Source organism: Emys orbicularis, chromosome 7, assembly GCF_028017835.1.
Source record: "Emys orbicularis isolate rEmyOrb1 chromosome 7, rEmyOrb1.hap1, whole genome shotgun sequence".
Taxonomy (NCBI): domain Eukaryota; kingdom Metazoa; phylum Chordata; order Testudines; family Emydidae; genus Emys; species Emys orbicularis.
The window spans coordinates 40,557,300-40,578,804 of NC_088689.1; the positions used below are offsets into that span (position 1 = coordinate 40,557,300).

General features: G+C 38.3%; 1 protein-coding gene across 1 annotated transcript in view; it reads right to left on the minus strand.

Annotated features, from left to right (window-relative positions):
• Window positions 1-1,019: 1,019 nt before the first annotated feature.
• The window catches only part of IPMK (inositol polyphosphate multikinase), an 80,571-nt gene continuing 60,085 nt past the window's right edge, over window positions 1,020-21,505 (minus strand). The window contains exons 5-6 of the mRNA XM_065407803.1: window positions 4,486-4,567; window positions 1,020-3,050 (exon numbers count right to left, since the gene is read on the minus strand). Coding sequence (XP_065263875.1) covers window positions 2,416-3,050; window positions 4,486-4,567 — 717 coding nt within the window. The 3' untranslated portion in view covers window positions 1,020-2,415. The remainder of the gene's footprint in view (window positions 3,051-4,485; window positions 4,568-21,505) is intronic.

The following is a 21,505-nucleotide window of genomic DNA, read 5'->3' on the forward strand; positions in this document are numbered from 1 at the left end:
ATTCAAAATAATCTGACAATTTAATATTCCAGGTGCATTGCCTGCCATAATCAACACAGCCATAATCAACACTAAAAGGGCATTCAAATACTTAAGACATATATATTACAGTACAGACAGGAGTGCACACACATTTCTGACTGGGAGAAGACAGATCATTTTCCAACAACAGGCTCCATGGAATCAAAAAAGTTTGATTTCCCTCGCACAAATGTAGTAATAGGCAACAGAGATGAATTACAGGTGAGAACTCAAATGCAACTATAAAGTGGATTTTCTACTGCTTTTTCTATAAAGCATTTTGAATATAATTGGGAAAATTGTCATTAACAAGCTAAACTACTCTAATTGCCATAAACAGGCTAGAATAGTGTTAACTACTTGTAGGATAGAACAAAACAGTAACACACAGAAACAAGAGCACAACTGCAACAAAATGAAACTTTCCCAGGAATATGACTTAAATCAATACACCTAACTTCTGGTGAGCATCATAGAGTCTAAATTTAAGCTTGTAAAGGAAATGCCACCAAAACATAAAATATCCTTTATTATTTTCCTTTAGCCTTCACTACACTTTGCATAAAATTTCCATTAAAATGACTATGTTCCTATTTTTGAACAATTATTTTTTCCATGCTTTGAATACATCTTGCCTTGCAAATTGCTTGTTTTAACACTAAGGTATTATCAAATATTAACTTTTTTAAAAAAATCAAACAATTTAGTTTACAACCTATTGTGTTGTACTTTTATTTTGCTTCTAATTAAATAAGTATCTCAGCATCTAAATGTTGAGACAGCCTGATATAAAAACTAGTTAGATTGAAAAGGCAATTATCTCTTTCCAAAATACAAAACTGTTTCTAACAAAATTTGCAAAGGGATTTGTACAAATGAGTGCACAGTGCATAACACTATATTGAGAAGCAAGGCCACATTAAATCCATATTCAGAATTAATAAATATGTAATTCCAAGAGCAGAGTTCATTCTAGCCATTTTATTTTGGGGGTTTAACTTCAGCATAAAGCATCTTTCACACCATGTACCACAACATTCTAAGCATCTCACACTGCTGACTATGTATGCAATTTAGGACAGCAGCATAAACAGCACCTAAAGGGGCACGCAAAATATACTTGGACGTTCCATCACAAAACTAATGCATATGAATCTTTATTTTGCCTGTACACAAAAACAAATTTGCTTTCAAATTACATAGCTTGCTTGTGTGTCAGTAATAAGGATCAAATTTAGCCCTGGTGTAAGTAAGGTACAACTCTAGTGAAGTGAATGAAACCGTACCAGATTACACACGGGTTAAATTTGGTCTTACAGTTACAAGGGCTCCTCTGCATGTCCCACTCATGGCTTCTATTAGGCACTGCCCTACAGAGGAACTCTGAACATTTAATAAAAAATAATAAATAAATAAAACCAACAGGCAGAGGAAATCACAATATGTAATAAATGTTCCTTTTAAAAATGCCACGTTTTGTTTTGCTTTTTTTTGCTATGATGTCATTTTTAGAAGAAAGGAATATGATGGAAGTTCTCCAGTTCTCCATTTAATCACAATGGCAGAAAGACAACCTGAACAGGCTTAGGAATTTTACATCAAATACAAGATGAGATTTCTAGATTTTTCTTTTTCCTTTTAAAACATAAAGACTTCTCACGCAAATATACAATTAAAGTCATTTTCATTTATGATTCTTTAGTCCAGCATTTCAATAGCACTTACACATTAATTACATTGTAGCCTGTCGACTATGAACTTACATTAAGGGCTACCCATGAGAAAGGGGAAGCTCCTACCAGTTTTTAGAATGCAGCAATATCATGCCATTTCTTTAAGAAGCACCACTTGATATGCTGGTTGCTAAATTAGAATTCAGCATGTAAATAGGATTTCTCTCAAAGTAGGGTTACTCCAGTTTTAACAATGTAGTAATCACGGAGGGCAATACTGAGGACATCAGCCTAGGCTTTCTAGTTTTCTGCCTATCTTCCAACAACCTGTTAATTTAGATATGGCTCAGTGTCAAGGCTAGGTGGACAGACATCATCTAACCTAAAGCAGTTATGGGGAGCTACCTCAATCATTAACTCTGAGATAGCACTTTTCCTTTGATTTGGGCAAAGCATGTTTCATTACATTAATTCAGATATCCACTATCACCACTTCTTGAACTTCCTAAAAATTGTATCCTTTCATACTTTACTAATCAACTACCAATTAATTTTCCTGAGTAAGAGTATAAAAAGTTAAACCCTTCTACCAAAAGTACAAAGACAAATAAAATGTAGTAGAACAATACAAACCCAGTTATACAGCATTACAAGAGCAGAAATTCTTTATGTTGTTGCTTTTCGTTATCATTGGCCCCCACTAAAATCCATAACAAAGAATTTAGTTATCCAAAATATTTTGAAGTACAGTAATTAAATTCTTCAGACCATAAATGTAGCCCTTGTCCTTTGTGTTACTAGGAAACACATGAGCAAAATCTATCATTTTGACTTCTACATCTGCATTTTCCTTCATCTCTTTGGGCATATGGCAGAAAACCTTTTCCAGTTGGGGTATAACATTTCCATTTAGATGTTCTTGGGAAATGCAAGTGCTGCTTTTCCATACATTGTCTTGCTCCAGGTTTTCGGTTTTTAGTGAGATCTGACTGTGGTGCCTCTTTGAATATGCCTTTTTGTGAAATGCATAAATTTTAGGCAAGCTTTTACCTACAGAGGCCTCTATTTTTCCATTCTCTGTAGAATTTATTACATGAATATTATTATTATACTCCAGTAAGTCTCCATCTTGTAACAGTCCTTTAGGCACTACTCTCTTCTCTGCTAAAGTGCCATCACCCAACCTTGTGGCTGTCAGCTGACATGAACCTTCATAAACAAACAGTAATGAACTTGCATAGAAGTTAAGCTGCTCCTGGCTCTCAAACCACTGCAAGATTTTTTCAATCTTTTGAATACTGGCAGCAACAGCATCTTTTCTCAAGCAGTACCCATTATGAAAAAACCTGGACATTCCTGAAAAAAGAAAACAAACTTTCAGGATAAGTAACGTTATAGTATATGTATTGCTTTTAAAATCAACATTAAAAAGGATTTTTTTCCTTCTATTACAGTGGTAAGCTTTTGGGTCCAAATCTGTTCTCACTGATTTCAGTGGCTCAAAATCAAGATACATACAATATGTTCCTTTCTATACACACTTAAAATTCAAATAAATTAGAACTATATTGCATATCTAGCAGTATACATAGCACTCATAAGTATAAAACTGAAAGTATTGAAAATTGACAAATTTTTTCACAGAACACGTGCAGCAAGGAAACCAGCCAAATAAGTTGTCAACCATGTCACACTACCAATGTGCATCAATCTTTTTGTGGGGAGACCAATGCTCCCAGGAAGAGCGAGCAGTTTGGTCTCCATGCTCAAGTAGTCCTTGGTTTCTTTACTAAGACAGTCAACAAGGTGACAAGTTAGTGCAGATGTGGAGGAATTTTTGTTAAATGGACATGTTTCAATTAGGAATTGGTTTGAAATAAACATCACAAAGATCATAAAACAGCCATATGGTGGCAACCTTTGTTGTGTACTGACCTGGCCCAGCTTTGAACAGGCTGGTTTTAGAGAGAAATAATTTTATTCTGAAACATACAAAGGCCACTGCACCACCCATTCTGCTGCAGTTATTTAGGAAGTTGATACAGCTTCATTTTAAGATGCATGTTCAGAAGGTAAGGGTGGGCTTAAATTGAGGAAAACTGACGTAAGTAAACATACATTTACAGCAGCCTTATCATAAAAGGACATAATGCATGCTCTGTTATATGATCTTTCAAAGGTAATTTTTTATCATCTGATGTTGTGTATTTAACACTCTTGTGAATTTATTCTACTAAGGGTACGTCTATACTTACCTCCGGGTCCGGCGGTAAGCAATCGAACTTCTGGGATCGATCCCGGAAGTGCTCGCCGTTGACGCCAGTACTCCTGCTCCGCGAGAGGAGTACGCGGAGTCGACGGGGGAGCCTGCCTGCCGCGTCTGGACCCGCGGTAAGTTCGAACTAAGGTACTTCGACTTCAGCTACGTTATTAACGTAGCTGAAGTTGCGTATCTTAGTTCGAAGTGGGGGGTTAGTGTGGACCAGGCCTAAGTCATATCGGCACAGAACAATTTACTTGTATTCTACCACAAATTACCTCCTTATTCACAAGAAACAAATGTTCTGGGACATTTACTGTAATCTGCAGAGCTATTTAGGCCAAATGCCTAAGTTTACTTGGACTACCACTGATTAATTCAAATGCCACCCAAGCCTGTTGTAGATCCAGCAGGTTATCCAGTGCACAGGGGTCCACAAGAAAATAGAAAATATTTAGAGTCTGAAATTTCCTATTCACTCAGTACTATGTGCATGTGCACATCCATCCACATACACTTTAATTCACTTACCGTCTTTTATTGTTTCTTTTGTTAAGCTTCTTCCATAGTGCTGGTTTTGTGTCTCATAACTGTCGGAATGAATATGGTAAACCTGCAAAAAACAAAGGGAATACTGAATTCATCCAGAGCAGCTGATATTCCTGTATAGCTATGAGTCATGTAATAAACATACTAAGAAAACTTTGATACATTTGTCCCAGTGAATCATACTACCAGATTTTAAGAGGTCAACACTGCCCTCTTGTGCTCTACTATGCCAATTACCAATCTGATCCAATTGTACTTTTTAAGAACACCGACTTTGGTAGTGATGAAATGCCCGCAACTATCATTATCAACAACTTATTGCTATCTTGTAAGCAAACACTTTATAGCGCTGTCTAATATGGATTTATTTGGCAAACCAGAAAATAGCATTCTACTACAGGTTTAACTACTTGCAGTAAGTTATTCCCACAGTAATACACTCTGGTGTAAAACAATTAAACTCAACAAGCTTATAAAAATCAAGCCTAATTTTAAAGTTTCATAATTTTTAAAGTATGAACTATTTCAACAAGTTTACTAAGATAAGGAGTAATGTGGTTCCCTCTGCCAAACGGTAGCAGATTTTCAAGGCCTGACAGGTGAGTTTTTCATTTGGAACTGAAATTGGTGTCAATTGAATTTTTTTTTTAGGCACTGTCTGCACTACAAAGCTGTATGTTTTAGCAAAAGCAGTACAAGCCTTTTAGTATGGATGCAGTTATAGCAGTATAATGGTGCTTAATATTGTATAGTTATTCCCATACAAGAAGGAGAATAAGCTGTACATACGGGTAGGGGAATATGCTGTACCACATAACTGAACCACAGTAGAGTTTGCACCGGTGTAACTATTTCAGTTTGTTTTTTTTTTTTTTAAATTGCAACCCTGACAGTTAGTTATACCAGGACAAAACTTGCTGGTCAACCAGATCTACGTACAATTGTTTTGTTTTTTTTACAACATTTACACAAAGCCTTGCTTTCAGAAGCAGGGATGTTTAACAACATGTCAAATAGGGAGTTGTCTCTGGCAGAAACCTCATGCCTGGCACCTATGCTCTGTCCCAAGGAACAATGCTCTCGCATTCTCTCCAAACAGTGCTAAGAGATCTAAACAAACTTGTAGCGAAAATTGCCTACTTAATACACTGGCCTTGTCTTCACTGCATGCTAACCTCATGCTCACCCCCCGTTTTCCTCCAAATGCTGTATACATTCACACATCCACACTGCTATCAGTGCCACATGGCAAGGCAGCAACCATGTTCTGAACTGTAAGGCAGACGAGGTAGTTGTTATCGTGTGTTGGTACAAGGTTAATGCAGTTAATAGGTGCAGTCATGGGCATACACAATAAATTGAGGTATCATAGTCCTCCAATCCCTTCCTATAATCCCACTGGGCATCCATTCCTGTGTACTACCTTGCGATCTGCCTGTGCCTGTCCACGTTCATATCCCTCTGCTCAGTGTCCATGATCCAATCGATTGCTGTTGCTCCAGGTTTCCCCAACCCATGTTTCAAACAACAGTACAATGGCCCCTGATAAGGCTGCACATCAGCATGCAGCCACCTGGCCGTATGAACACACCAGAATCTTGATGCAGCTTTAAACTGAAGTGAGTAAAACCCATGACTTGAACAGTACAAAGAGGAAAATCAAACTAAGGTGTATCTAAGAAGCTGTGAGAAGAACATGGGATCAAGCAGATCAGACAGCAGGGCAACAAGAAAAAGGGGCCGATTCAAGGTGAGCAACTGGAAGACCAGGAATAAGAAGAAAACAGTGATATCCCTACACCCATCTGCTTTACAAAGAACTGGACCATATTCCAAGCACCCATGTGAGCACGAAGGCCCATTTCACCACAGAATCATCTGTACAGCTGGGATGGGTGAAGGCTCAGAGCCCAGAAGCTCTGAATCACAGGACATGTTCCTTCATGTATCCCAGGAAGAGCGCTAAGTGGTGGAGGTTTCCCAAACATAAAAAGCAGGGGAGGACTTAGCATATCAGGTCAGTAAGACGGAGGCTGCTATCTTTTTTATTATAAAGAATTCTATGAAATAATAGAGTGGTTTCTTAGCCTATAATTCTAGCTTTGGCTTCAATTGAGGGAGGATGTAACACAATTATGCTCGCCTCCTAATTCCTTCTCTCCCCCACCGCATTCTCAATTCCCAAATCACACTGTTCAAAATGGTGGACAAGCAGAGACAAAAATCTAACCAGCACTTACAGCTGACGAATGCAGTAGCTTATTTAATGAAAATGCTTTAATATAAAAGTTAGGAAGTTTGTGGCCACATCTCAACTAAAACATAAATTTTCATAATCTAACATCCCAAACACCTGCATGGTAAGATACCAAACCAGTACTGCAGCAGCTGGTTTATTACTGTTCTGATTTTAGTCCATTTGACTCACACACACACACACAACCCTTGTCACTCTCTATCTGCTCCAGTGCACCAGAAAGAAACCAGATACAACACTAATGATTTATACATTGATTTGTATTCTTTAATGTATGCATAAACATTAAATCTGAATACAAGGCAACAGCCTCAATGCACCATACAATTCAAATGTGCCATGCAATCTCATTATTCAGCACGTGTGTTCTCCCCATGCAGCTTGAATATGCAATCACAAATGATATCCCTTATGGCTTTTGGTATAGCAGATCCTGTGGCACTCATTTGTTGGTTATCTCTAAATACACCTCAATTCACAATTGTCAGCAACCCTGTCCATACAAAAGTATTTTCCCCTCATACTCAAGTATATTGTTGGGCATACAACATGCTCTAATCACACATATAGCATTAAAGATGCTACAGTCCAAACGAGTCAGTCAGCAGCACCATCATGCCTTGAGAGACACAAGGTGGGCTGGTAGTACCTTTTATTGGACCAATTTCTGTAACTGTTTAATGATCTCCTGCATGGGTTCCAGTGTGGTGTGGTAGGTGACAACTAGGGATGTGTAGTTTGAAGACTCCCTCGCCCTGTATTGAGGTAGGTTCTCTCAGGGTATTTGAGTAGTCCATTCCATGACATGACCTATTTCTCTGGTGGAATGTCCTCGTTTGGTGAACGTGACTAAGCGTGTTAAGGTGTGTATCCCGGACTTTCTTCCCTAAGCATATTCTGTGGTATCTGAGTGCCCGGCTGTAGTTAACAGATCTCTTGGAGTGTTTGGCATGGTTACTGGTATATACTTATCTGTAGGGTTCTATTGCTGAAGCGGACTGTGGTGTACAGGAAGTCGATGCTAGTGTGGGTGCGTTCTAGAGAGTTCTCGCCACTAGTCAGCCAAAGACACATTCAACCACTATTCTGCATTTGCTCAGCATGTCGCTGAAGTGCCTCTTGTAGTGCTGGCACACATCAGGTTAAGGCTGCAAGCACCAGGGCAGCAATGGATATGCCGCGTTGCCTAAAATCATGTTGGCATAGACAACCCTTGATGACTGTGCTGGTAGCAAGATGACATGGCAGCTTAGCCCATGTTGAAACAGGCCAGACTTACGGAACATCCTGGCATCATGCACACCCTGTCAGTGCATGCAGCGTAGGTGTTCATCAATATTCCATGAGGTCCACAAGGGCCTGCAGAACGACGAAGTAATACCCTTTCTTGTTAATATATTGGCTTGCTTGAAATGGTACGTGTATCCCATCAATTGCACCTACCCAGTTTGGGAAGCCCCTCTATTCAAACCCCACCATTATTTGAATATGGGGCCAGCACAGCATTAGTTGCCTTGCAAACCTCCGTTACTACTGCACCAACTGTAGATTTCCTAACGCAAAAGTGATCACCAACAGATCTATATAGCACTCTGGGGTTGCCAGTTTCCCTAGGGTGGTGGCAACACACTTTTGAACCTTTACTTGTTCTCTCATCTGATTGCTTGGTGAGGCAAGTGCCAGGGCAAGGTCCCCACAAAGCTCCATGAATGTGTCTTCATGTGAAAGTGCTGTGCCCACTGCTGGTCATCCTATGTTTCCATCACAATGCAGTCCCCTCAGTGTGTGCTTCTGTTCTTGGCTCAGAAGTGGCAATCTGCATAGGGGTCATCTACCATTAAAAACTGCATCACCTCAGTTCACATTGTTCCATTCAGTGGCGGCTGCTGTGCTACTTCTAATAGCAAATTAGAAGTGTCTTCTCTGTTCCAAGACAGATTTTGAAACTCCCTGCCAAGCAGCAGCTTCAGAAGAGGCACAAAAACCAAACACAGTTTTCATAAAAAGCCTTGGTCCTGGTAATTAGGGAGAGTAGAACCCGTACCTTCCGCATGTAACACCACACTGCACCAGTAACACGAACACCCTATTTGACTAAAGGCTAGTGCATTAAACTCCATCTCCTTAATTAGTCTGAATGCAATTACCCCTAATGGCAAAGCATTAAAATATTTTGAAGAAGTTTTGTTTTAAAGTTATCATGACTCTTTCTTCAGCCCTTACTCCAGCAAATGCCAAATGACCTCAGCATTTTGCTTTAATGAGACCCATTATATTTTTCTTTGGGCACCCAATGTCTCTTCTTTACACAGTGTCCTTTCCCTTTATCATTTTTGGGTTTTAATAGTTATATATTCTTCAGCACATTAACTGGTCCATGAAACAAGAGATTACCTCCCAGTGGATCCTATAAGTCACCTCCAAAACATACATATACCATTGACATTCTGAGAGTCATTCCATCTCTAACTCACAAATTATTCATCCCAGGAGGTTGTGTACTTGCTAATAATTTTGTTTGTTTTACTATTTTAATGACAAGACTCCAAAATGGACAGCTGAAAAATTAAGGAGAGCTGCTGTTGTTTCACAACAATGGTAAGATGTGTTCTTTGGAAGAAAAAGCACCAAGTTATTGTCACATTCTAGGGTGCAATTCGCAACAGTGATGGGTTGTGTCACCACCTGCCCTGTAACACTGGTGCCTCACAATGCTTTGTTATTGTAGCTCCCAATCTGGCCCGCTCACAACCATCCTACCCTGAATATCTGTGTAGAACTGCAGCCCTAGTCTAGCAGCCTGCCACCACCACACCATACCAGCCCCACACTGGATTCCACCGCCCTTGGTTATAAGCAGCAAGATGACCCCAACACACTCCAGTACTGAACTTCCCCAGGCCTGTGTGCTCTGATATGTCCAGCCCTCTCCTGCAATGTACAGAGGAATAAGAAGATCCATTTGCTCCTTTAAGGAGACAACATACACCAGTTTGCCACATTAACTGGAGTTAACATTCACCCTTGTACAAATACAGTACTGTTGGTTTAGATTAACAGTAAAACAAGTTTATTAACAAAAGAAGATAGAACTTTAAGTTAGTTCAAGTAGAGGAGAGAAAGTTAGAAATTATTACCAGCAAATAATAGTGAAAACACGTATTTAAAAGTCTAAAATTTAATCTATCAAGTTTTGATTCAACACTTTGTTCAAGCTGGCCTCTCTCACCTACAGTCTTCCAGCAAGATGGTGACTGGCACTCTCTTCAGTCAGGATCTCTTCCAGAGGTGCTGGTGCCTTTGTCTTCTTAGGGGAAAGAGATAACTTTGGGTTTTCTGCTCCTTTCTTTTATAGTCCAGCAAACCTTTGAAATAGATTATTCTGAAGGTTACCCCTCAAAGCAACTTTTATTCAAGCAGTGAGGAAGGCAACATGGAGTCTGATGGTGAAGAAGGTGCCATGGTCTTTTTCCCCCCTGCGGTTGTGTTTGCTGGAATGTGAATTGTTCTGTTCCCTGCCATCTCCTCCCCGGGCTGTCTTGATGATCCTGTTTACCACTTATACGTAAATTGGGGGTAAACACGCATTCCTTTGTTTAGGATAGATGAGTTTAACAACTTTTGCCTAGACAGGGCTGTCTGGTTTTGAACATGTGCTAATGACATCATATGGGGGGGGGTTACATAATTTTACATATGTTGCTACATATATTTCACCATGATATTATTGACCAACAAGTTAGTCGTTTTCGAGTGATACCTCACAATGCATATGTTGTACAAATATTATTACAACAGTATGTAGGGTGTGAATACAGGGGTGCTTTGGGTAACAGTTATGTAGATGGTCTATGTATATGTATTGCAAAATCATTACAAAAAAAATCTCTCTCACTGGAGTTGGGTGCAAACTTTGTATTCCACTATGCCTATGACAACCTGTTTTGAGGCAACCATTTCCAGGGGTTCTAACGGACAAGGGTGTTACCACACAGTTACTGTCCAACACTAGTCAGAAAGAGTTACCTGGTAACTATTTAGAGTATTGATTTACACAGTATTCCTACAGTTCAAAAGAAAAGAAGAGAACCGTCAGGTCCGGTGAATGGATATTTTAGCATCTTAATGTACCAGAGTGTTATGGTTACGAATATATTTCTCAATCTTCCTGTGCATTAATATAAATACTGTGAGGCTACCCAAGTTACAAATGGATTTAGCTGCAATTCCTCCAGTATATATATATTTTTAAACTACATTTAAAGACTGTCTAATTGAAATAAATATATATAAATTATAGTTAGGAATTTTGTTTCCAATATCTAAGGACAGTTAACCATAAAGATGGTACTCAATTCTATTCAAAAACATCTTTTCTGGATTCAATAGAAATGACCTATTGGAGTGTTCTAAACAAGTCTGACATCTCAAATACAACAATTCCTTTTCTGATAATCAGTGGAGTTGAAACCCAGGATCTGATAGGAATACTCCATTATACCCCTTACCTAACCTTACTCAATCATTACCTTGTGCCAAACAACAGTAATACACCTCTACCCCGATATAACGCTGTTCTCAGGAGCCAAAAACTCTTACCGCATTATAGGTGAAACTGCGTTATATTGAACTTGCTTTGATCCGCTGGAGTGTGCAGCCCCGCCCCCCCGGAGCGCTGCTTTACCGTGTTATATCCGAATTCGTGTTATATCGGGGTAGAGGTGTAGTTGCATAGTTACAGCTGCATTCCTCTCTGTAACCAACTCCTTCTCCATACCCAGCACAATTAATTAAAACAACCTGACTTCTTGTTCGACCATGGTTTTCTTCCCACTCAGATGCTGTTAACAACAAGACTCCCTTCCCCAAATGAATTTGCCTCTGGACCAAACTGCTTCAACCCAAGTGTTGCAACCAACAGCACTAGCTCATTTCTGTCAAATACATTAGCCAAGCATATGACAAGCCACACCTGTACCCTTCTTCATAATGCAAAAAGTGATTAGACAGGAAAGATCTCTATCTACCCTCCCCTTTGCAACTATAGTTCACTGACTGCAAGGAGTATGCCCACTCGATCTCCATTCAACATCCCAGGGGAAGGTAAAATCTCAAGGTCCCTGCCAAAATCACCTAAAATAAAAAAATTTCCTTCAAAGTTAGCTGTCATTTTTGCCCTATGCATGTGACCAAGAATCGCTGCATGTATCTGATCCCACTAGACCCCAAACAAAGACCATGCATCTGGTTCTTTGTGGGCAGATCTGTGCACCAATGAGGAGCCCCAAGTTAATGGGTTTCCACATGGGCAGACCCAGATGCAGAATTGGGGCCCAGCACATCAGTCTCTTTTTAAACAGATGTTAATAATGTGGATTCTACAAGAGAAGATGGCAAAGAAATTCAAATAATTATTAACTTTCAAAGAAAACCCTCCTCATATGAACTCAACCAGGACTTTGTTCTTGTTTCCAGGCGTGTCAATGTGTTATCTTATTTCTGTTTAATTCAAACAGATCGTCATGTGACAGAGATCTCTTTTTAAGTACAGTTTTAGTTAACATTACATATTTGATTTAATGTAAACCTCAAATTCAAAAGAAAAGGTGGATCCAATATTCTCCTTTTAAAATGTTTAATACATTAATAAAATGACTGGGTTGAAAATTTGCAACTCCAACTTCAGATATTAAGTTGTAAGACTGATTTACAGAAATCAAGGCAAATATTACATTATATTACTTATACTAATCCAGTACTGATTTTCAGGGCAAGACAGTGAAATATACAAACTGTTGAAAATCATAATCTATGGTTGATAGAGGAGAGGGAGGGGATTAAGGATTTGAAAAACCTCTAGGAACTCTTTTTTATTCTCTCATTCTAATACCCTTAATCTCTAGTAATGGCTGGTATTGTATTGTTATTGACAAGGACTGTTAATTCACTTAGAAATGTTGACATATGTTCTCTCTTTTGCACTGACAGGATGAAGGTACAAAATCTCACTGCTGCTGAGTGAGAAAGTCACAAAGATACAAAGTGTACAGTTTGTTCTCTGGTTTATAAACAACAGATCTGGTTTATGTGCACACTGGTTTAGGAGAACAGCTCTGAGTAAGCATACAATTAATTAAGTGAAGACATACAGTTTGAATATACAGTTTTAACTCATTCCTTGAGTAAGTAACAAAGAACACTTCAGTACCAAGTTATGGATTCAGAACTGATTTAAATTAGTTCAGTGAGAAAGCAGAATATAATTGAGGATTCCTATGAAAAACGATTCAAATTATAAACTCTCTCGAAATGTTTTCTGAAATACAAAAGATCTGCAGTCCAAAGCATTATTCCACAGAGTAGCTAAGCTTCCAAGAGCAGTTAAGACATTTGTGCTGCACCATAACCTTTCAATAAATAGGGGAGCAGTGGTGGGCAGTCTCTTTGCCTCATGGGAGATGGGAGGACAAGGTAACTAACTAAACAGTTTTGCAGAAAATCAAAGTCTTGGCTTGTCACTTGCCAAAATCAATTATCTTGGATTTGACTTCCAGTAAGTTTCTCTGAGTTTTAGTCTCAGAAATTTAGACTCATGAGTATGTAGGATAATGTGACTTGTTACGGTTTTCACCACATTTACAATATCAAAAGAGTATGAAAAGTGAGTGCAAGATTTTTCAACAACTCCATTACTAGTCTCCCTTCATTGCCTCCCAGATCTTGCTACAGTGTATTACATGCAATGAGGTCTACAATCACCTCTGGAGAGAGCTTTCAACAATAAAAGAAATGGTTTCAGTTGAAGTCAGTCAAGATAATTAACAAGGATATCTGGGTCATGGAAACTTTCCATATGCTGGAAAGAAAAGCCATGAAAATAGCTCTAATGATATGTGCCTGCTTTACACTGTGTGCTAACTGTATTAACTTCTATTAACAGAGGAGAGATTACACTTGTGAAGATTAATTTACTGCCCTATGCTTTAAAGACAATTTCATTAGCACTAAGGACTACGTGGGAGGGGGAGCTCAGTGGTTTGAGTATTGGCCTGCTAAACCCAGGGTTATGAGTTCAATCCTTGAGGGGGCCACTTAGGGATCTGGGGCAAAATCAGTACTTGGTCCTGCTAGTGAAGGCAGGGGGCTGGACTCGATGACCTTTCAAGGTACCTTCCAGTTCTAGGAGACAGGATATCTCCATTTTAAAAAAAAAAATGTTTTGAGTGCAATATTATGGATGAAAATTTTATTCCACTGAAGTCAAGAAATTCAAAGTTATAGATCCTAAAATCAAACACTTCCCCTGTCACCGGGTGACACTGGTTCTTTAAGAGGGAGCAAAGCCAGTGTACCTGGGACAGGTCCGCTAACACCAGCTGAGCTTTAGAAGGAACCTGGGCTTAGAGTGAGGGAGATCCAGTGACTCAGAGCTAGGAAGCAGGACTGCCAGAGTCCCCTGGGAAGGGAGTCAGTGACAGCCTGAGAAGTAAAGGGGAAAATCCCTTGAGAGTTATAGACCAGGGTGAGCTGAAGAACTGTTTTTGTTTGTTTTGCTTAAGTTTGGGGCAAATAAAAGAGACTGTTGGTGTGTTAATATGTCTTTGCAATCTGTATGTGGCCTGCTTTGTTACACCCCCACTCTCCCTGCATTTATGCAGTATTTTGTACTGTTGTATATGCTGTTAAAATCTATTTCTTATACCGCAGATATGGGTGTCAAATTTTGTTTCCCACACCATATTTTACATTTCTCAACTTATGTGTTAAATTCTCTTTGCTTTAAAGTTGGTTGTTTTGCAATCAATTTCCTTTTTTAAAAACAAAAAAACTAATGACACGTTGAACTACACACAATTTTATCAATGTTCAATATGAGACTATGAATCTATCTGGAGCACAATCTTTAGGTTCGCTGAAGTGAATGCACATTCCAAATCTATTCTTCACATACCTCAGACATGTGTGCACATTTAGTGGAATGCCTATTCATTGAAATAAAATGCACCCGTGTTTAGTATATTGAAAACACCGCCAGAAATATTCCGATAGAACAATAGGTTTACTTTACAAAGTACTTGCTGCTTTTCACAAGCATGTTTTAGGACAAACCATAATAAAACAGAGAGATTGTCTCATGGACTCTCTCCACCCATCCTCCAATTCATAACAACTATGTTTCAACTAGAGCAATGTCTTAGATGGAAAGAGTAATAATAGGTAAATATTTTATGTATTTTTAGCTGCCCTTATGCTATTGTAAGTGGTTAGTGCTTTTTGAACAATGGTTAATCACAATTTCTACTTTTACTTTTTATGTTATTTGTTCACCCGTCTGTTCTCTCTGCTGGAAACACGGAGACCTAGTAACATGAGGGCAGTCTGATCTCTCACAGGGTACCAGCAAGTGAACTGCAGACTACACTTTGAAAACCTCTGCTATATAACATACTCTAAGGCAGGGGTTCCCAAACTTTTTTCCCTGAGGCCCAGCTGTGCAGCTGCAATAGGCACTGCGGCCCACTATTAACACTTCTTGAGGAAAATTATTTTAATTACATACATATAAACTGTAAATAAACAATGTATATGTTTCCTTTTCATTTTAATGTAAACAATTGTAATGATAGAAATCCCTAGCAATATGCACTCAAAGAAAAGCTTCAAGATCTTTGAAACCAAACAATTTTAGTAAAACTACAGTTGGAAAAAAAAAAAAAATGTTGAGAGCAAAATGTCATGTTCACACAGGGAAAAAACACTGTATAAATGTATAATGTATAAAACTGAATAAGCAACACAACGTTAACAAAATTGTTAAAAAATACATTGTGTTATTTTTTTATTTTAAAACAAAATAGTTGTCCAACTTTGAACACTATATTGTGTTTCAATGTTTTTTAGTGTAAAATCTGAATTTCTGTGCTGTGGAAGTAAAGACCCAACTCTACTCTCTACTAATCAGAAAAGAATCAAATATTGTAACTAAAAATATAAAGTAAGTTAACACAACAGTGAGGCAATGGGTACTCATCCGATCCGCTAAAGGAGAATCCAAACTTCAAGTATTTGTCATCATATTTTCTTACCACTTTATTTATTCATTCGGCTGGCTCATTTTGTGTAGCTGTAGTTGGTCCAGGACTTTTGTTATCTTCTCCAACAGTGCACCCTTCTCATTTTCAAAAATTAATAAATCCATGTCAGACTGAAATATTGTTTTGCCATTTTTTACAGTTGTAAATGGTGGACTGCGTACACGTTCCTAGGTTACCTTGCAGTGAAATGCACCATTGTACTTGCAATAATTAAACATACTGCAGCTTATTTAAAAAATAAAAGTTTTTTTTCTATACTTCGTCCAACATATACAGCTCAAATCATTACATTTATATAGCTTTTACTTAGATTACACAAGTCACATGGAGTATCAAGAGTTTGACTGGACAATGCAGTTGCACCGGTGGACTACCTGGAACTGTGTCCTGGCCCACCTTTGCACCGCGGTCCACAGTTTGGGAACCCCTGCTCTAAAGAAGTGCCTCTCCAGCTCTCTTTTTGTGCAGACCACTCTGTAAGAGAAAGTTCCACTATGGATTCCCTACTTCCCATCCTCTACCTCATGGCTCTCAGAATGTTTCACTCTGCAAAACAAATTCTGTATGGCATGAAAGGTTGAATGGTTCACAATCATGCAAATACAATTTCTCTAGATCTTACTACATACTACCCTTTCAAGCACATGAAAGCTAAGAAATATTTAACACTGTTGGCAACTGATGAAACTAAATACATGATCCTTGAAAGCAATTCTCTGCAGTCTACTGAATTAGTCAACAATTTTTATTATTATAGATCATCATCTCTAATAATAAACTGTATCAAGAGGAGAGACTGAAGAACAAGGAAATGCCTACTTTCTTTATTATAATGCCCTTAGTTTATCATCTTCTCCATCAGAGGGCAACATCCCTTGCACATGACAGCTTGCATATTGTATAACAGATGACTGCATACGGAAGTATTCAATTAAAATCAGATTACCAAAAATAAAACAGGAACACAGGAAAAAGTTAACCAACAGAAGAGATTTGGGTATAGGGGAAAGTCTTGTCAATCCATTATTAGCTGAGCATTATACAAAAAATGTGTACTTCAAGAAGCAAACTCTCTATACGTACAAAACAACAGAAATACTATTTCACCCTGCCGCTTTTGTACAAGATGTACAAAATCCAGATACCACAATGGATACCGCAATGGCACTAGATAGGACAGCATGGTGTCCAGCTGAGAAGATAATTGTAGCTACGAAGCTGAATGAATTTTCCATGTGAACAAGACCACCACAATTAATGACAGAGAATGTAAACACTAGTTGACACAATTACAAAATAATTTAAAAATAAGCGTTGCGTTTACATTGTCAGTGAACTATAAAAAAACACATAAAATATAGTGTTTTATAGGTCAGAGAAGAGAGGTTATATAAAGACAACAATAAATTAAAGTCAGCCACATTCCAGTAGAGCTATAATCTCCATCCTTCCTTCTGGGACTGGAATCCAATTGTTTCTGATTAGTCGTTTTATTCTCCTCCCACATTCTCTTATACAATTTTACATAAGTACTATGTGTCCATGTTATAATTCCTAAACAAAAAAACCCAAACAGTACCTTAAAAAGGAGTTACGGTTGAGAGCACATACCAGTAGTTTAGGGTAAAAAACATTAGAGATGTGGGAATTATTTTCAAAACAATTGTTACACACCCAGGAATTTCAGCATTAAGGTTAAACTTTAATGAAGCACAAACACGTTAAAGGTATGAAAAGATTCAGTTAAGATACTTAAGCAACCTGAAAACCTTCAGAAGCCCTTCAATTTTTGATGCTTGCCGATGAAGGGCTTTGGACCCTTTGGCTTTTGATGCTGCTTAAGCAGACAGCTCTGGGCAGATGATACAGGGCTGCTTTGAGGCCAGTTCTCAACATGAAACCCACCTTACAAAGCACAACCTCTCCTTGCTCTCCCTGAACAGAGGGACCTAAAGAGAGATACACAGGCTCAAGAGAACAAAGCAGCCTCTATCTCCGTTGCCTTCTGCAGTGAGTCCTGCACAAGCTCCCCATACCAAAGGTCTCAGGCTTAAGGCAGGTCCTCAAGGTCCCTCGCTCTCTCTTTAGACTTCTTGGTGGAACCCTGATGCCTGCAGCCAAGAAGCAGTGTGGGCCTCCATCCCAGACGAAGCAGCTCTTGTTACCATTGCACTTGTATCAAAAGTCACCTTTACCTGCTGCCAGGTCAGGTCTACATCTTCATGGACTAACTATGTAAGCTTCTGGTGTTTCGTGTGGATAAGAAAATCAGCCCTCTTCAAATTAACCCCAGCACATTTGTGCCTTAGAATTCTGAGGCACAATACTAGGAATGCAGATGGTCTTTGTTCTAACCATGGCTGCAGGCACCATGAAGCTCTCCTGGGAGGACACTTCGTGCACAAATTAAATGCATTCACTTCTGAACTTGTGACTAAATTCAACTTAACTTTTTCATTTTTTTGGCTTAACAGCTACATTTGCTGCCCCCATTCAATTAAATACCCATATATAAAACCCCATTATCTATTTACATACTGTGACTTTATTAAGACTCCAGAACAAACATTTATCTTAATTTTCATTTTTACATTCTATACCAGCACAGTATTAGCTGAGACAGCAGAAATCTCAGATCAAATATTATTTTTCCCCAACAGATCCCAGAAAAACTATTCCAAAGATCTCTCTCTTAAAATAGTAACAGGACATCACAATGAGAAAAGAAAATGAAGGAAACATTAGTAACACTCTTCATCTACTATAAATACAGACAGAAAATGCTTACCAAATTGAAGTGTGTAGTAAATCGATAACAAAATAAAGTCTTTCTGAAAAGGATAATCTGGCTGACAGGCTTCTATGAAACGTGTCAATCGATGTACAAAATTACTGTTTACAGAAGATTAGAGATAATCTAAGTAGTCCATGGGATAGTTCTTCTAATGAAAAGGAGCTCTCTATTGCCCTCAAGGCTATAAAGCTTAGTTTTTAATGCACTCAAACATCATGATCTGGTTTATAGATTTGAGAGCAAAATCTTTATTTGCTTAATGATCCAGCATAAGCAGCTTAACACTTCAGTTTAAAGGGAAGTTATGCAAGATTGTTACAAGTACATTTTCCAGGGTTAGTAATAATACAAGTAAAAAGTAAGACAGACAAGGACAAGAAAAAAAGATGCAATAGTTCAGTTCAGATGTTCTAAAGGTCTGTAATATTCTCTGCCTGCCCCTGTCAGGTCTCAAATGTGCATTACCTTGAATGTCTATTTAGATACAAGCGTACAAATGCTTGAGAAGTTGATGTTTGAAAAGTCTGCTTCTGATGGAGAACACACTCAGTGTGGTGCTCAAGAAACTAGCCAATTTTTTTGTATTTGCATTTTACCTGCTCTCCTTTAGATATGTTGTTTCCCTCAGCCCATTAAAGCATAAGCATATGCACACACCAGAAACTAACTAAATCAAAATTTCAGATGAGGAGCCTGTACAGCTCATGAATAGGTTATCCAAGAACAAGTCTGTCATAACTATAAAGGGAAGGGTAACAGCTCTCCTGTGTACAGTACTATACAATCCCTCCTGGCCAGAGACTCCAAAATCCTTTTACCTGTAAAGGGTTAAGAAGCTCAGGTAACCTGGCTGACACCTGACCCAAAGGACCAATAAGGGGACAAGATACTTTCAAATCTTGGGGGGGGGGGGAGGCTTTTGTTTGTGCTCTTTGTTTTGGGGGTTGTTCGCTCTTGGGACTAAGAGGGACCAGACATCAATCCAGGCTCTCCACATCTTTCTGAACAAGTCTCTCATATTTCAAACTTGTAAGTAAACAGCCAAGCAAGGCATGTTAGTTTTTATCTTTGTTTTCTTAACTTGTAAATGTACCTTTTACTAGGGTGTTTACCTCTGTTTGCTGTAACTTTGAACCTAAGACTAGAGGGGGGTCCTCTGGGCTCTTTAAGTTTGATTACCCTGTAAAGTTATTTTCCATCCTGATTTTACAGAGATGATTTTTACCTTTTTCTTTAATTAAAAGCCTTCTTTTTAAGAACCTGATTGATTTTCCTTGTTTTTAGATCCAAGGGGGTTGGATCTTGATCCACCAGGAGTTGGTGGAAGGGAGGAGGGGGGATGGTTAATTTCTCCTTGTTTTAAGATCCAAGGGGTTTGGATCTGTATTCACCAGGGAATTGGTGAAGAGTCTCTCAAGGCTACCCAGGGAAGGGAATTAGCATCGAGAGTGGTGGCAGCGGACCAGATCTAAGCTGGTAGTTAAGCTTAGAAGTTTTCATGCAGGCCACCACATCTGTACCCTAAAGTTCAGAGTGGGGACGCAGCCTTGACAAAGTCTCAAAGTGCTTTTTGGTCCCCAACATAATTAATGAAGGAGCTGCAACATGGTCTATATTCCTCCCCACTCCCCACCCCGGAGAGTAATTCTTTGATTTTACACCAAGTGTCAGTTCACTGAAACATAAAATCCTGTCCGACTCTCAAGCGAAATCTATATCAACACCAAAAGATGATAATGCAGGAAAGAAGCATCTAGCTATTCAAAATGACCCCATATTGGCAAAAACAAGCAAAAATATTCGTAAGCAAAATCCTTGTCAATTATTTTACTTTATCAATCTCTGCCACTGCTCAATAATTAGTGCAAAAGTGGTTGGAAACTGCTTTAGCAATATAAAGAAATATTACATCTAGAAACAGGAAAAAAAAGACATCATGGAAGAGACGGGGAAAAGAAATTTTGTATTTGAAACAATCATGAAGATTATGCTGGACAGGCTGAGTGCAAGAAAAGGTCAATCATGATGTTGTTGAGCACTGCCTTTACTGGAGAAATGCACAACATGTGTCTCTTCGCATTATGTGGTCAATATCTTCATGAACTAAAGTCCAATGATGCCAAAAAAACTTAACTTTGTGCACTGTTAGTGGTAAACATTGAAGTCAGAAAGTAGCGTAACTATAAAACAAAACTTTAAAAAAAAAAACAGAATAGACTGTAAATGTATGTGTGCATCTGTCTCCATATACCACAAATTTCTTTGAAACTTCAAACATCAAATTTCTTTTCATCTCAGAAAAATATAACATCTATTTCTATTTAATATCTTAGGCCCTGATCCTTGCAAATACTTAGGCATGTGCTTAACTGTACATGAGTAAACCCCATCCAATATTAATTGGATTACTCACGTAAGCAGAGTTAAGCAAATGTAGGTATCTGCAGGATTGGAGCCCTTCTCTTGAAAGCAAAGCCAAAAGCTGCCTTAATATGTATTGCTGACAAGATGTCCCATAAAATCATTCTATTTGTAAATATTTTTAATATACCAAAATAATACAAACCAACACATTAAAATGTGGGATTATTACTATACAAAATAACTAATATATTCTTTATAATTTAAAAAAAAAAAAAAAAAAAAAAAAAAAAAAGGAAAATTTGCTTTGATAATCCCCAAAGCTTAGATGATGACAAGTGAAAATAAATTCTTTGGGACAAAACTAAATTCAGTTTTAAAAGACCCAATTTCTAACTTGACACATTTCTGTATCATACTTATTTATATGTTCAATTTATGGTTAGGATCTTGGAAGGGACGTTGCACAGTTAAAAAAAAATTTAAACATGAGCT